General features: G+C 38.9%; 1 protein-coding gene across 1 annotated transcript in view; it reads right to left on the minus strand.

Annotated features, from left to right (window-relative positions):
- LOC127974857 (uncharacterized) overlaps window positions 1-18,198 on the minus strand; it is a 63,494-nt gene that overhangs the window by 17,844 nt on the left and 27,452 nt on the right. Inside the window, exons 2-8 of the mRNA XM_052578424.1 lie at window positions 13,373-13,882; window positions 12,540-12,842; window positions 11,202-11,756; window positions 10,717-10,811; window positions 10,475-10,525; window positions 9,841-10,210; window positions 9,585-9,716 (exon numbers count right to left, since the gene is read on the minus strand). Coding sequence (XP_052434384.1) covers window positions 9,585-9,716; window positions 9,841-10,210; window positions 10,475-10,525; window positions 10,717-10,811; window positions 11,202-11,756; window positions 12,540-12,842; window positions 13,373-13,882 — 2,016 coding nt within the window. The remainder of the gene's footprint in view (window positions 1-9,584; window positions 9,717-9,840; window positions 10,211-10,474; window positions 10,526-10,716; window positions 10,812-11,201; window positions 11,757-12,539; window positions 12,843-13,372; window positions 13,883-18,198) is intronic.

Raw genomic sequence — 18,198 nt, forward strand, 5'->3', positions numbered from 1 at the left:
GCAACATCGTATACTGGCTAATAGATTTTTAAAATATTTAAAACTTAAAAGCTGTTAGGCTCAAACAAACCATGTAAAGAACGTCATATAAAGTTTAAAATCTCTAACTTAACCCTCTGAGGTCTAAGGGGGTTTGTCATGCCCTGACATTTGTGCTTTTTTCTGTGGCTTATAAACATCTAAATGGTTAAAGTCTAATATTACTGTTATCTAAATATTGCTATAATAATTTGTGACCAGCATGTATATACATGATCGTGTTTTTGAGACAACAATGTTTATGCGTGAATAGCAACTTGAATCACTTGAATAAGGCCATAAAACACATACAGAAAATTGGTTCACGGGACTTTTGAGAACTGGATATTGTAGCCTAGAATTTTTCTTTCTAAATGATGTGAAAATCTTTTTTACTCACTCACAGAAAACAATTTTTCTAGTTTTCTACACTTTTTTTTTTGTGTAGAAAGGGTCTATGCGAGAGGGCGTGAACTATCATGCATTATATTGTGATTTACATCTGAGAAGACAAAGGCCCACATAATGAGCTGCATAATGAGCCTTTCAGTCAGCTGTGTGACTGAGAGGGGAGAGTTATAAGAAAAAATGTGAGGACAAAATAAATCTATATATTTTTATGTTTGTAGTTTATTTAGAATATATTTAATTATCCCACAAAATAATTTAATATTCACTTGCAAGTGCAGTTAAACTGTTTATTAGGAACAACCAAAGCTGAATTTTTAGCTTCATTACTCCAGTCACACGATCCTTCAGAAATTCTTCTAATATTTAGATTTTCTACTAAAAAAATAAATAAAACAATATTAATGTTGAAAAGAGAAGATAATATTTTTTTTTAGTTTTTTTTCATATAAATTTAAAGAACAGCATTGTTTGTTACATTTGTTATATTTACATTTATTTATTACATTTATATTTACATCAAGCTTTTGAATGGTATCGAGTATATTGTTCTTGAACCTTCAAGTTTCACTTGATTATACATTTAGTCATGAATTATAGTTTGGAAAATGTCTAACTAGTAAAATGTTTACACGTTATGTGAAAACAAGTACAAGAATATAAATAAATAAATAAAAAGAGACATACTCATGTTTATGATCTCTGCTGAATAAAGCGCTTCATTCCTTTTTCTGAGGAAATCCAAAACTCAAATCCTGAGGTAATCCTCAGCACTTCTTCTTGGGATGAATTATGTCTTATTCATCTCAGCGCTAAGCAAACTGTAAAATAAAATAAATAACTTGAAGAACGGTCTCGCTGCTTTGTTTTCTGTATGGGCCTTTACAAGCCGCAAGCTTCAAGTGAAATATTATAATCTCAATACCGCGTTCAGAGCGTGGGTGTGGTCGCATTAGATATATTGAAGGGAGACGTGAAAGACGGACATCGCATTGTTTTCATATGGATTACTTTTTCACAGAATATTTGTTTTCGGTAGCACTTATTTAGTTTAAAAGTGGACGTCAAGCTTTCTATAGATATATCTCTCATGTCTCTTCGTTGCGTATTCACTGAGTTACAGTTGATACGTTTCTAAATTAAGATCACCGCATATTCGAGCTGGACGTATGCTAGCAGGCTGCCTGCTCATAGGAGGACTTAATAATAAAGGCAGGTATCAACCGAGATGTGGTGATACACATGAATTCTGAGGTACCCAGCCCTCAGGGTAGAAGTTTCAGAAAGAAGGTTTTTCCTCAATGGAATTGGATAGGGAGGGGCTGTTGCGAGAATAACAAGTTTGGGGAACCTAGGGCTGGGTACCGAACTTTGATGCCTTTATGGTATAGAACGAAAAACTTCGATACTATGAGTATCGAAAAATTATTTATCTTTCGGTTGCAAAAGCCAAGCGGGCGTGTTTTTTTTTTTGTCAAGCGGCTGTGTCTGTGTGAGCTTGTAGCATACGTGCATTTAAGGACCTAAATTCGCCGTGATTGGCTGTCCACCATCACTTGACGTGACGGGGAGGATTTCTGAAGATACTCGCAGTCACACAACAACTTTGAATGAGTGAGCGAATGAGTGAACAAATTGTTTAAAACGCTTGAATCAGCAATATTTAGAAACAAGTACAAACAATCAGCTACGATCCGTTTCACCCAATCAAACGAGTGAACAACACGAATCCACTTAGGAATTTTACATCACTACTCACGATAGCCCATTGGACTGGAAAACACAATAGCCCCAGGGACAGAAAATCAAGGGCAACTTTTTGGTCCCAGTCCGCCCCTGAATGGCGCACCCCTATCCAAAAAACACAACCAGTTGTATTAATAATGTTATCCTGAGTGAGTTTTTAATTAAGGTGAAAAATAAAAGTTTTGTGTTTAATGTATTTGTGTTGATGTTGAAATGGATTTTAAAACATATGGTATAGAAAAAAAGTATTGTTAGGAACCAGTATCGAAACAACTGAGGTATCGAAATTGGTACCAGATCAAAAGATTTTGAACAATACCCAGCCCTAGGGGAACCAGTTCGGGCCGGGCCAAAAAGGCACAACCATGTGGACCTGCTTCTCATCCTCCCTGATCTTGCACAATGTCTGTGCAAGAAGGCTCACTGGGGAAATGCATACTTGCTGCCCACAGCAGGCCCAGCGGCCAGCTGTGCGCCAGAGCGTCTATGCCAAGGGCGACCTTGTCAGGGAGTAAAACAACTGGCAGTGGGAATTTTCTGGAGAGGCAAACAGGTCTACCTGAGCATCTCGGAAGCGATTCCAAATCAGCTGAACCGACTTGGGGTGGAGTCTCCATTGCCCAGGGTGAGACTGCTGACATGAAAGATTGTCAGCTGCACGATTGAGCCTGCCCAGGATGTGAATGGCACGAAGCGACCTCAGATGCTTCTGACTCCACAAGATGAGATGGCGAGCAAGTTGCGACAGGAGTGTAGAGTGCCCTGATGGTTGATGTACGCTACGGTCGCAGTGTAGGCCTTACGGACCAGAATGGACTTGTCCTTCGGCAGGGCCCTAAAGTGTTGCAGAGGAAGCTGTACTGCTAGTAAATCAAGGCAACAGACATGCCACTGAAGACGGGGTCCTGTCCAGGAACCCGACGCAGCATGCCCGTTGCACATGGCACCCCAGCCTGTGGCAAAGGCATCTGTTGACACCACAACATGTCTGGACACTGGTTCTAGGGGAACACCAGCCCGTAGAAATGAGAGGTCCAACCATGGGGTGAAGGTTCGGATGCAGACCAGAGTGACAGACACTCAGATCGTGCATTGTTGCCATGCCCATCTCAGGACTCGGTCGTGAAGCCATTGCTGAAGCGGTCTATTATGGAGCAACCCAAGTGATATAACTGCCGCTGCGGATGCCATATGCCCCAGGAGTCTCTAAAAACAGTTTCAGTGGAGCGCATGCTAATTGCTGCCTGAACATGGCAACCGAGTCTATTTCCATAACGAGAAAAGAGATCCTCTGCACAGGGGAGTTTGCTCTTTTCCCAGTTGTCCCGAAGACCAGTTGCTTGATGGCCTCAGACTGCTTCTGAGCGGCAGAGAACTGCTGGGCAAAAATTTCCCCCATATTGCCGAAGAGGCCAGCCTGGGAGTTCGATCAGACTCCCTCATGTCTGCCAGGTTTAGCCATTGGTGGCGCTACTGAACCACCAAAGTGGACATCACCTGACCCAAGGAGCGCGCAGTAACCTTCGTCGCCGGAGAGCGAGGTCGGAAGCAGAGTGTGCCTCTTGCAAAACCCCTGGGTCAGCACTGCCCCAATAGAGCTCATTCACCACCTTGACCTGGTAGACCTGAAGGGTGGCCATGGATGCAGGGCAGAAGTGGCCTGACCCACAGCTCTGGAAGCCTTGGCCACAAACATGGATGAGAACTTACAGGCCTTGAAGGGAAGCTTGGGGCCACCACACCATGTGAAGGCGAAGGAAGCACCAGAACGGTCTCATGCAGTTATGAACTGTTCACTTCCTGGTGCACCTCCGGGAAGAAAGAAACCAGAGGGTTAGAACCCAGGAACCAATCATCCAGCCTTGAGTGCTCGACACAGGGTGGAGGATTCCACTTAAGCTAGATTCTCTTTGCTGCCCAGGAAAGCGCAGCTGTCAGCTCGAGACTTGGGCAACAATCTCTCGAGGACTCAAGCCTGGCTTGTGATGTGGCGATTGACATTAGGTCTTCCTACCAAGCCCCGAATGAGATGTCAGGAGCCTGAGAGGGTCTAGCAAACTCATCAGGAAACTCAAGGGGCTGTGACGTGTGAGGGGGTGTGGCCCGAGGAGCCTGGCTCATTGGGGAAGCCCACACGGTAACACTCAGATCACCCTGGCCACCAGCCGAAATAGCCTTCTAACGAGAAGAGGAGCTAGCAGGGTGTGGTAGAGGGAACTCTATGCCTTTTTAAGGTAATCAAGTCCTCATCTTAATGCAGAGATGGTCATGTCCCCACAATGAGAACATGAGTCATCCATGAACACAGTCTCAGCGTGCTGAAAGCCCAGACACGTGACACAGCGATCATGGCCGTCACGAAGAGCCAAATATCGACACACAGGTGAAATGACATCTTTACCACAGAAAAGACAAAGCTCTTTCAGTGGCACTGAAGCACTCAGGGGAACACGGGAGCTCAATGCAGGAAGCTCAGACGAACTGCTGAATCACGCTGTCACACCAACACCAGCTGACTAACTTGAAAACACTCCGGTGAAAGCAGCAAGCGATGTGCTCGACTCCAAAGCGAAAGCTTGAATGCGAGTTGCTTGCTTTGCTCCTTATATACCCACACAGCGGGGCAGAGCTCGCAATGCCAATCCCGCAGAACAAGGTACACTGTGTACCATTGGCTCGTTTTGTTACCACTTGAAGGTCATTGTGCTCTCAGGCAAGAACCCATTAGTTAGTCTCTTTCTGACATAACGTAGAATGTGACTGACTGAAAGGGAACAAGGGAGCTGACTTGAGATGCACCTGTCATCTCAGACGGCCACTGGGACAAGACCACAAGGAACCAGTTGAGTCTTCTGCACAATCTGACTTATTATAATCTTCATGTACCCACAGCTCAAACTAATCTAGATAAAACTACTTTTGAATATGCTGCACCATCAGACTGGAACTCTCTTCAAATGAAATTGCGGCTAAATCAGTTGGTGCCTTTTAGTAAATTTAAAACACTTTTGGTGCATTGGAAAATGATTTAATGATTTGCAAATGCTTCTAGTGCTGTATTTTACTGATATCTTACTGTTGTGATGTATTGTTGTTTGTCATATGTGTTTTTATATAACTTTTATATTACAGGAGTGTCTTGGCCAGGACACTCCTGTAAAAGAGATTCTTAATCTCAGTGAGGTTCTCTCCTGGTTAAATAAAGGCAAAGAAAAGACTTTGCTGCAGCCTGGAATTGAACTGCTGGTTTCTTCTGGCCAGAGAAGAACTGGCCCCCTGACTGAGCCTGGTTTCTCCCAAGGTTTTTTCTCCATTCTGTAACCAATGGAGTTTTGGTTCCTTGCCGTTGTCGTTTATCTTTGGAACACAGTTCAAGGGTGCTTTCACGCCTGCCTCATTTAGATTGGTTGAATCGTACCAGAGTTTGTTTCTCCCTTTGGTGCGGTTCGATTGGGCAGGTGAGAAAGCAGCAATCGCACTCGGGTGCGGACTAAAAGCAGACCAAACAAGCGTACCGAGACCTGCTTGAAGAGGTGGTCTCGGTACGCTTTCAAACGAACTCTGGAGCGGTTCGTTTGTGGTGAGAATGTGATCCGACCTCGAACAGACCCAACTGCAAAAAGTACTGATCATTTTTGGACTAAACCAGCTGCCGTAGTCCGCGCTTCATTACAGAAATGTATTTTTTGCATATTGTGGTGTATACAAACAATGTAATAGATTATGGCCAGGGACAAAACCCGCCCGTGTAGTTGTGTTGTCTCCGTGTTGTTTGCTGGCTTTTTCTCTTATGTTTGAATTTTCCCACACATAAATTCTGACCAATCGAAAAGCAGTTTAGGAAATACGTCATGGCCAATGAGTGATGTAGATGTTGTCATGTGACTACATCTTGGTTCGTTTCAACTGGTACAGACCAAAGCAATCAGTGTGGTGTAAAAAAGGAACCAAAAAAGCTGAAAAATGCTACAAAGTATAATTGTTTGCCCTTGGTTCGGACCAAATGAATCGAACTAGAGATGTGAAAGCACCACAAGATATTTTAGATTTTGTCTGAGAGCTCTCAGTCCCTCCATTGAAACTGTGTCCAGAAAGGCAAGAAAAACATCAAAGTAGTCCATGTGACATCAGAGGATTAGTTAGAATTTTTTAAAGCATCAAAAATACATTTTGGTCCAAAAATAGCAAAAACTATGACATTATTCAGCATCGTCTTCTCTTCCGTGTCTGTTGTGAGACCGAGTTCAAAACAAAGCAGTTTGTCATATCCGGTTTGCGAACGAACGATCTTTTCTAACCAGTTCACCAAATCGAACTGAATCATTTTAAACTGTTTGTGTCTCCAATACGCATTAATCCATAAATCACTTAAGCTGTTAACTTTTTTTAATGTGACTGACACTCCCTCTTGAGTTCAAACAAACCAATATCCCAGAGTAATTAATGTACTCAAACTGTACACTGACTGAACTGCTGTGAAGAGAGAACTGAAGATGAACACCGAGCCGAGCCAGATAATGAACAACAGACTGACTCGTTCAGTTAACAGCTTAAGTCATTTGTGGATTAATGCTTAATGGAGACGAGAACCATTTCAGACGATTCAGTTTGATTTGGTGAACTGGTTCAAGAAAGATCCGGTTACATCGAGCGATTCGTTCGCAAACCGGATATCATTGAACTGTTGTGTTTTGAACTCGCTCACAACAGACATGGAAGAGAAGACAATGCTGAATAAAGTCGTAGTTTTTGCTATTTTTGTACCAAAATGTATTTTTGATGCTTCATAAAATTCTAACTGACCCTCTGATGTCACATGGACTACTTTGAAGATGTTTTTATTATCTTTCTGGACATGGACAGTATACCGTGCACACAGTTTCAATGGAGGGACTGAGAGCTCTCGGACTAAATCTAAAATATCTTAATCTGTGTTCCGAAGATGAACGGAGGTTTTACGGGTTTGGAACAACATGAGGGTGAGTTATTAATTACATAATTTTCATTTTTCGGTGAACTAACCCTTTAATATCCATTGATATTGTCGACTCGAAAATTGCATTAAAAAATCTATGTTGCTGAGTGGCACCTGGCAGCTAGTTTTGGTATAACGCCTAAAATAAATTATATGAACCTCATTTTTTTTAAATATCACCTTCAAATTTGGAACACAACTTATTTAGACATGTTCATGGCCCTAAATGAGAAAAACTTTTTAAAAATTCTGAAAGAAAAAAATAACTTAAATAGCATTTCATGTACACTGAAAATAGAAATGATAGCTCACTTTTAACATCTGGGACAGAGAAAGTCTTTTTCAGCACTGAAAATAATGAGAAAAAGCTCCTTCTTGCCCATTCCAGGGTAGTAAAACACCAACATAACAACATATACCCAATAAATATATGTAATTTTGGTCTGTAGAACCAGAATTACAAACTCCCGATTTATGCCATATGTGACCCTGGACCACAAAACCAACAAGATTGTTTACATCTCAGTTTCATTTCAAATTACCAATTCTTTGCTGTGGGCTGAAGGCAAACAACATTTCAAACTTCAAAAAAATGTCTTCAACTACTAGTTTTTACTGTGATATAAGAGGAAAGAAGGTTATTTTACTTTTTTTTATTAAAATGTGTTTTAAGTTGTGATTTACCACCACTGGCACATCATCGGACCTGTGGTCATCGTGACCCCTAGAGGTGTACCCCCACTTAACACTGACATAGCCTGAGTGTTAGGTGGCGAACTTTTAATTCTGATGTCCTTTTATTATTATATTACTCACAATGTGTGAAATATCCTTGCCCAGTGTAACTGACAAATTGTTTAGCTCTAGGTATTCTTGTTGATTTACAACTGCACTATACTGTAAACACACAAAAAGTATGATACTGTGCATTCATGTAGTCTGTTTAATGTTAAACAGCATTTTGTATACCAACAATGCGATTATTTCTAATAATCAGATTAAGGACTAACTTGTGGTAAGAAATTTAGAAACAAATCTCTACACTCCCATTCCCATGCCATTTACATTATTTTGATTATTCGTTATCTTTACCCATACCCCACAAGCACAAATGATAAACAGTTGTCAATACAAAATAAGCTAAGTGGGTAGATCTCATCATCTATTGTCATTTATACTCCTCACTGTACTTCAGATAATTAGGTGAGAATGATATTCTGGTTTAAGTCAAAAACATTGTATTTTTTAACACAGGAAAGTCATTAAAACAATAATACAATGTAAATATTATTATATTTTATTAAACATGTATAATTTTAATATATATATATATATATATATATATATATATATATATATATATATATATATATATATATATATATATATATTATACTGTTTAGATTTGTTGGTCTAGAGGTTTTTTCTTTTTATAATGTGAAGAATCATGGGTTTATGAATCCAAAATATTTAAGATAATAATTGTTGGGTAAGTGGTCTATTGTAATAAAATGACTCCACCCTCAGTACCTGATCTAATGTCAGCACCTAAACTAATGTACATCTGGTGGCCAGTAATATACTGTAAAATGTTTACTGGGTCCTCCCTCGAAATTTTCTGTCAAATTCCTTTAAAGTACTGTTTAAATTAAGCTATGCCTGGATTATTTCATCTGTGGCAAAAGGCCCCTAAGGATTCACCCCGAACCTTCAGTATTAGGCCTATTTGTCTCTAGACTGCTAGATTCTCTTATTCTCGATTTAGTTTTTCTCCAAAGTGCACAATTATCTATGATTTTTGAGAAAAACCAAATACTAGAATCTTGAAAAATTTGTCTTGGCAACATGTATAGTATAGTCTACATAGTAGATTTAATATTCAATGCCACGGGTGAAAGGTGAAAGTCCGGTCTGCAGTAAAGTGCTGTCTGCCAGCTATTCTCTACAGATGAATGATCTGTTGTTGTTTTTTAATGAAGAGGTGATTAGTATCTGCCTTCCCTCAATCTGTTACACAACCTGCCTCCTGAGCCTCTGGCTTCCCTCAGTCCAGCTTAAACCACTGATGTTCTAAAATCTGCTCTAACGTTGGTCTCTTAGTTTGATGCCAGACCAGACACTGATCTATCAGATCTTGAAACTCTGTACAAGTTTTCAAAGAGGAAAAAGCTGGTTAGTCATGTATGCTCTTTATGAAAACATAGCAAAGGCATGTAGTCATGTATGAAAAGCTTCTGAAAAACATAGTATTTCATACTGTATTCAATTCTAAGCAGGGACAATCTCCTGTGTGTTACACTTTTTGCACTTTAAATACAAATTTTTAGGTATTTTATCTATCAGTTTTCCCTTTAATATTTAGTAGCTGAGAAGTTGAACACCCTGATATGGTGCCAAGAATTTATGTGTGTATTATTGTTGTGTGCTGTTGTCTCACCACTGGAGAAACTTGGTATCAAAGGATGACGTGATTTGGAGAGAAAAACACTTATGGGCTGGTCTCTGCTAACTATCTCCAAAAGTACCATAGCCAAAGACCAGACTGTTGATTCAACCGCCTCTTGATAATCTGTATAGGAAGCAAGAGATTAACAGAGCTCTGTCATTTCATTTGCTATGAGCAATTAGTCTACTTTGAGATAATAAGCTTTGAATCACATTTTTTGACATATTATAGCATTACATCAACTCACCTTCAGAGCAAGACATGTTAATACGTTTGCTACAGCTGAAGTCTATTAGTTTGAGCTGCAGTGTCTCTGTGTTGACCAGAATGTTGTCCGTCTTGATGTCATTGTGTAAGATGCCCCGTTCAATGCAGTGTTTGGCTGCAAGCACCGCTTGCCGCATTAAACCACGTGCCACAGATTCATCCAGATGTCTTTCATGGCACATGGTAAATTCCAGCAAGGTCTGACATGGATGTGGATATTCCATAACTATGACGAACTGATGTGTCTGATCAAACCACTCGATCATTTGTACAATGTAGGGGCTTTTCGGAGGTGCGCACACCATCACATTTATAACCACTTCTGACAGCAGACGTTCTGTAGATCCAGGCTGGAAAAACAAATTTTGACAAAAAGTTAGCTTGACCTTTCACTTCTGTGTGTAATATTCACATTGAGATAAAGCAGAGTCTAAAAGTCTGAGAACACCATTGAAAATGCTTCTTCTTGTCACTATTTTCCATAACAAACTACACTATAGTCAACAGTTTTTCAAAAAAAAATTTTTTTTCAATCTGTTCACAGAGTTTTGAACCCAAATGTGCAATAAATGTAAGTATACAGTACTTATTAATATATTGTCTTGCCAACTTACCACATTAATAAAGCTGTTCCATGGCTTCTTACGTATACATTTGATAGCAACCTGCGAAGAGACAAAATCGTTTTAAACATGTTTGATCAAAATAATCTGCAATTATCTCTGTTAATTTTTCCTTAAAAATAAAAATATGGAATATAAAATGAGTACAAAATAAAGATGAAGTAAAGAGACAAAGACAAAACTAAAATACACAAAATGGTAAAAAAAAAAAAAAAAAATCAGGAGTAGTTTACCTTCTGGCCACTAAATCTGTGAGTCCCCTTATACACAGAACCAAAGGCTCCCTGTCCCAACTTCACTCCCATATCATAACGGGAGGAAAATGATGCTGAAAAAGAAAACATGCAGAAAGAACAGATGAGCACTACTTTGTTTTGATTATCTTACACTAACTCAGCAGACAGAGAAGTTATTCAGATAATGTGGCTTTTATAAACTGTATTCCATGCATTAGCTAAGAGCAGACTATAAAGGCAATCAGGGAATCAGGAAAATAATGACATACAACGAAGTATGTGGTTCAAAACAAACTCTGTCCACTAGAATGCCACAGAATTAATTTTGAATACCAAACAAGGAATTAAGATACATGTCAGGAGCATAAATAATTTATACGTTCAGTAGGAACAAATATGAAAAAGTAATGGAAAATAAAAAATTTACAAAAATACAACAAATAAAACTACAGCTATTATAGAAGTAGTGACAGTAGACTCACCTGCAGTTGGCCAAAAACCAGATAGGACTGGGACATGTTTTTGTTTAGAATTGTCCAGATCAGTGTCAGGTGTCCGCCTGCAGCTGGATGAACCAGAGGCAGATGACGGCTCGGGATCAATCAGATCCACAGCAGCTGTCAGAACGAGACTGGAACCTGGAATGGGTTTTATCTCAGGAACATCCAGACCCATGTCAGACCCATAGACTGGCATTATCTCCTGACTGGATGGTCCTGGGACAGATGTCAACTCAACTACAAGACCAGCTGGGCCTGGGTCAAGTGTTAAGTGTGACTGAAGGCTGAATGGATCTGGCTTAGAATCAGGTGGATTTTGGTTGGCCGTGACTGTCACCTCGAAACAAGATGGACCTGGATCATTCCTTGACAACCACAAGGGACCAGATAGACCTGGCTGGAGGTCCACTTGATCCCAGTGAGCTACTGGCTCAACTCGACATGAATCTGGGGCCAAGGAGGGAAACTTAACAGTCCTCCATGTTCGCTGAAAGAATGCTTGAATGTCTTTCTTCATCCAGATTTTTCTTTGTTTTTCTGCATACAAAGAAAAAAGAAAAAGAACAAGAAATTTCAACCAGAAACTGTATGTCCATTACTGAGGTTAGACATCATGAACAAAGAAGAACACTGGGTGAATAAAGTTCGGTGGGAACCTTGGTAAAGTTGTACACTTTAACTCGATCATTTTGCTAAAGATCCACATTAAATTAATTCTAAACTTGTATGGGATGTTTAAGCACTGACATTGGTGGCATGTCATGCTATGTTTTTGTATTTTGTCCCTTAGAAATAAACATCAGGCTCTATTAATTTAATTATAAAAGCAGTACTAGATCCTCACATCCTACTGTACATGCAAATACTGATCAATTTCATGAACATAAATACAAACTAGACAGAAATGGAAAAATTTGTAAGATTTGACAGAAAAAAAAAAAGTTACAAATAAGTGCTGTCAAACGATTAATCACATCCAATATGTATATATATATTTACATAGTATATGTTTGTGTACTGTGTATATTAATTATGTATATATAAATACACACACATACAGTATGTATTTTGAAAATATGTCCATATATATACATTTATATTCTTATTTTATATAAATACATTTAATATATAAACAACATTTTTCTTGAATATATACATGCTTGTGTTTGTATACATGATATACACAGTGTACACTACATAAATATATTATATTATGTAAACAAAAACTTTTATTTTGGTTGTGATTTATTGCGATTAATCATTTGACAGCACTAGTAAAAATACAAGTAGACAGTAGACTAATAATGACAGCAGACTTACCAACAGGTGGCTCATAACCAGACTGATGTGGGGCAGGCATTGGCTCATTATTCAGTTTGGATGGGCCTGGGACAGGTGATGGCTCCAGATATGTTGGCTCAGCATTAAGTGTCAGCCTCTCAAGGCTGAATAAATCTGGCTGGTGATCTGAATTTTCCTGTTGAGCCACTGGGTCAATGGCAAATGGATCTGGAGCCACTTTGTTGTCTCTTTGGCCACAGAGAGCAGCACACTTAACAACCCTCCATGTTCGGCGGAAGAATGCACAGATGCCTTTCTTCTTCCTCTTTGTTGATTGTTGTTCTACAACAAATAAAAAATTAAATAAAAGAAAAAAAGAAGAAAAAGAAATAGAAACGTAATTAAAAATTAGAAACCGTAAGTCAAATACTGAGCATAGACATCATTAAGAAGGAAGAACACTGGGTGAATACAGATGTTAGATGAGACAACTGCTAAAATGGACATGTACTGTGTGATTAATCATCTTGTGACTTTCTCATAATGAAAGAATATACATAAAGTTCAATCTAAACTACAAGGGATGATGCAAAAAAAACTTGTGGTTTTTCGTGCAATCTTGACACTAAATTTCACTTGTCCTTTAAAAGTACAATACAAGATAAATATACTGAATACTAGTAAAACCACATCCTAAACTAGAATTAAACTAGAACTATATCCATCAATTCCCCGTGCTACATGTTGAATAGTATAAAAGGTATTATACATTAAGTTAGGAGCATATTATTAATTGGGCATAAGTGTAAAAGAGCAGACAAGTAGGTGAAATGAAAATCCCAAATGGAGACGAAAAATGACAGTAGACTTACCAACAGCTGCCTCAAAACCAGATGGACCTGGGACAGATGATGGCTTGGGCTCGGTTAGATCCCTGTCCGGTTTCATCTCAATACTGGATAGACTTGGTACAGGTGTTACATCAAGACTAGATAGTCCTGGGACATTCATTGTCTCAGAAACCAGTTTGGATAGACCTGGATCCAGTGTTAACTTTAAATCGAGGCTGGATTGACCTGGGACAGGTGATGGCTCTGGATCAGCCTGATCACTGTCAGATATCACCTCAAGACTGGATGGTTCTGAGACCAATGACCCATCAGGATCAGCCGGATTGGTGTTAACTGTCAGCTCCAAACCAGATGGACATGGATCGATTGATAACGCCCATTCAAGGCCAGATAAACCTGGCTGGAGATCTGCTGGATCATCGGATGGAAATGGGGTCAATATTTCTTCCCTGTAGCAAAGCTTTAAAGCCTTCCCAATTCGCCGGAAGAATGCATGGATGCATTTTGTCTTCCTCTTTCTGGTTTGTTTTTCTAAGACAAGAAGAAACAAAGAAATTAAAGGGTAAAAAGAAATTACTATGTTACCAGAAAATGGAAGACAAATTCTGAGGCATAAACCATAGAAAGAAAAACACTGGATGAATACAACAAAGTTAATGAAGTGTGACACTTACAGGTGTGCTGTATTATATGAAATTACTATATGTACAAGTCTGTTTTTCCAACAGTTTTTACTATTCTATATATTTAGACTAGAGTTTTCATTTATATTTTATACTATCGTTATTCCTAACCTGTTGGGCGGTTCTCCATAGCGGCTGCTGTGGGAGAAGCCTGCTGTTCTGAAGAGCTTTTTCCTCCAGCTGTCTGTGGAGACTCACTCAACATCAGCTGAACATCTGCTGACACTGAGCTGCTGAAGTAGAGCTCCACTGACTCTAACGCAGGAGAAACGCGTGTTGACTGTATATCGCTGTCAAACTTGCTGAATTTTTGTGAACTATCAGCCTGGATCCACTTCGAGTCTCTGCTCAGGTGAACGTCTTCGCTTCTGCTTGAAGTCTCAATGAACTGAAGTGATCTTCAGAGCGCGCGGGTGTACAGTTTATACCGTGTGACGTCATAATCGACTGACGTTCTTTCGGGGGAGGAGGGGGCGGGGCGTGTTTCAGTGACGCGCCACGTCCCTAGTTCATCTGTTTACTCGCGTGCGGCTTGTTGTTTTAGCATCTCATTACCTCTGTATATTCAGGGGGCGATTTATTTAAAACAATCGAGTGATGCGCTTTTTAGCGCATAACATGGGCCTACAACAAAAGGCCTAATTTGGACTACAACAATGTTTCACAGTTTGGCATATAGCCTAGCCATAACAGAAGTGCAACAGAGAACTTAATAACGATCATATTAATTATTATATACGAACCAGTTTTAACTATTAATAGTAGTAAAATAAAATTTTATTAGTTGCTAGAGGATATTTTCAACACCGCAGCAGCTGGTAAGTAGTGTTTCATTCTCAGCGAAGTTATTTTGATGTTTATTTACTTATTATTATTTTACAAGAAAAATGTGATGTGAGAACATGCAGATATGTTGTTTATATTGCTGTGTGTAGCCTGTAAGTTAGTGTAGAAGTAACACTAGCGTGCTGTTTGAGGGAGAAAAGTTTCACAGGCATCGAGGTGTCTGATCTTTTTTATGTTATTTGACTAATCTATTAATTTATTGTATTACAGTATTTTTTTTTTTTTTTTAACTTAGAGTGCCTTAAAAATAATTATCACAACACTGGTAAGGCTTATTCAGATTTTCTCATTCTCTGAATTATCATTGTAAAAATAAAAACTATTCAGAAATGAATTAAAATATAATTATATTTTAAATGTGACACAAATATTTTTTTTAGAGGATAAAAAAAAACAGAAAAGAATGAGCTGCTTGAGTCAGCAAAAGGCAGTGGATCCCTATCCAGCTGGTTCACGAAGAGCAAAACAGGTAAGAATAACACATGTAGCCTGTCATTTGTTTACACTGCAAAGGTGTTCAATTTTAGACAACAGCAACTACAACAGTAATAATAATATTAATCACTATATTCCAGTGTATCAGTTGTTTAATGTTTTGTATCAATATTTAAGGTGGACTTAATGATTAGGTGCAAGAGTAGTAGTGATGGTTAAAATAATAGATTAATGCTAAAATAGTAAATTGTGCCCTGTTCCTAGATGGAAAGAGAGTGGAAAGTAATACATCAGATGAGGAGATTGAGATAGAAGAAGAAAAAGAGGGAAATGTAGAGGCACAAGTGACAGAAACAGTGCAGAAAGATGCAAGCATGGAGAAAGAGGCTGGCACATAATCATCCTTTCCATATCGATACGTGAATCAGCAAGGCATGCATCACAATATAATGCTGTGTTGATATTTTGAGCAGTGTTATTTAAAACCTTGATCCATGTGCCAATTTTATACTTTGAGCACCTGCCCCTCCAAAGTTCTCTGCACGACCCTGTGATCACTGCCACTAGATATAAAGAAAACGTTGATTTTTCACTCGGTGCTATTCAATGACAGTAAAAAATAAAATAAAAATGTCTCGTTATTGTGCACTGCTGCTCGTAGACTAGCTCAAGTCCCCATTGTTGCGTTGCTAAATGACAGCAACTCACCAGGACACTTCACCAACTCTCCACTCATTCTCCTCGGACCATGCATTTAATTACCTTTGACGGCCAAATTCCTCATTTGCCCTCTCACGTCTGGCAGGTTCGAAATTATACGGCTGCGGGCCATCATACATGTTGGCTCTTGCCACCTCTTCCTCATCCCGGTCAGTCGCCATAGTTCTAATACGAGACTGAGGCTACCTTTCCTCCACTTCTCCCCAACGTGAAGTCATCACCAAATTGCCTAAAAAAAACTTTAATACCAAAAACTTTGGTCTTTAAGACCATTTTTGAGACATTTTAAAAATGATATACATATCTTAAGTGATTTATGTACCCATTAATCGACTGGTGGTTAAACTGCAACATGGGCTTTAACATCTAAATCTGATTACTAGATTCAAGATTCAAGATTTTTATTCGTCACATACAAAATAATAAATAGCATATATAACCAGCAGTGAAATGTGAGTCAGGTCCGCTCCATGGACAGTGCAATTATTAAAGAAAACATCACAAATGAAAATATACATAAATACAGCTATGTAAGAATGAAATAAAAGTAAACAATAAAAATATAAGAATAAAATATAAAAAAGATGTATATTGTAGAATTAAATATAGAACGCAAAATAAAGTGCATGAAAGTGAACTGTAGTCTTAAATATTAAGATGTACAGGGATGTACAATGTGCATATATGCATTTTACTGTAGTCTTAAATATTAAGATACACAGGAATGTACAAGAAGCAAATGTGCGAACAGGGTGACACTGTCAGTATGTCTATGTGAGGTGGTGAATAAAGTGAAGATGATAAAGTGAACATTAAAGGGGGGGTGAAATGCTATTTCATGCATACTGAATTTTTTACACTGTTAAAGAGTTGGATTCCCATGCTAAACATGTACAAAGTTTCAAAAATTAAGTTCTTGTTCCAAAAATACCTCTTCCGGTTTGTCACAAGTTTCGGATTTTTTTTTTTTGAGTATGGGTCTGTGTGACCTTAGATGGAGCGGAATATCCTTATATGGGTCCTAAGGGCACTTCTCCCAGAAGAGCGCGCGTTCCCGTATAGCACAGCACAGACATTCACTGATCAGAGCGAGAGACCGAAATGTCACAAAAGAAGTGTGTTTTTGGTTGCCAGGGCAAGATAACCCTGCACAGATTACCAAAAAAAAAAAAAAAACAGCATTAAGTGACCAGTGGATGGAGTTTATTTTTACAGAGCATCAACGGAGTGGTGCAAGTGTTTTTGTTTGTTCCCTGCATTTCAAAGATGCTTGTTTTACAAACAAGGCCCAGTTTGACGCCGGATTTGCATATTGTTTATTTCTTAAGGATAATGCAGTCCCAACGAAAAAGGGTCACGATCGTGTGTTGGAACCGCATGCGGTGAGTAAAACTGCTTCAAATATCCCTGTGTTGTTAACTTAGCTATCGGCGCGTAAGCACATCAAGTAAACAACATGCGATGTTGTCATCAAACTGCACTTTCCACATGTACACCTTAAAAAAAAAAAAAAAAGACGAGATAAAGCAGGGCTCCAAACTGCGACTAAAACGCATATAAATATTAAAATGTGAGTGAAGTTTTTGCTGAGGTCGCCACTGGGGACTAGGCATATGTATTTACATGTTATCTCTTAAAACTGGCATGTAATGCCTTTTTTCCTGATTGTTTTGCATTCACATCTTTTGTTATGTTCGCACATTGAGAGAACGCGCATTGAAGTTTTAGTGGGAAAAAGAGTTTTAAACAGTCCTCATCTGCCGCGCAGCAGCGCTGACACACACCTGATAAACACGCGAGAGAGAGAAATGATGGAGACTTGAAGAGAAAGTGCAGAAAAACAGCGTCTATTTCGTTCATAACTTGAACAAACTACAACAGGTAAAGCTTTCATCTGTGTGGATATTGGCAATATCGTTAACAGTTCTCGTTTATAATCATAAGGCTTCTTCTTAACAAGATCTTAGTCCATGCTGTTTTCTGTTAATGCATGAACTTCATTATTTGAAGTGCACTTGCCGTCCAGTAATCGCAAAAAGCTTTGTGCTTTGTTACTTTTTAATTTACAAAGTATCAGCTTTAAAATTATTCCAAATTACAGTTTTGGTGCTCTTTAAGGGGCCGTTCACATATCGCACCTAAAAACGCGTGGAAAACGCTAGG

The sequence above is a fragment of the Carassius gibelio genome, chromosome B16, assembly GCF_023724105.1.
Source record: "Carassius gibelio isolate Cgi1373 ecotype wild population from Czech Republic chromosome B16, carGib1.2-hapl.c, whole genome shotgun sequence".
Lineage (NCBI taxonomy): Eukaryota > Metazoa > Chordata > Actinopteri > Cypriniformes > Cyprinidae > Carassius > Carassius gibelio.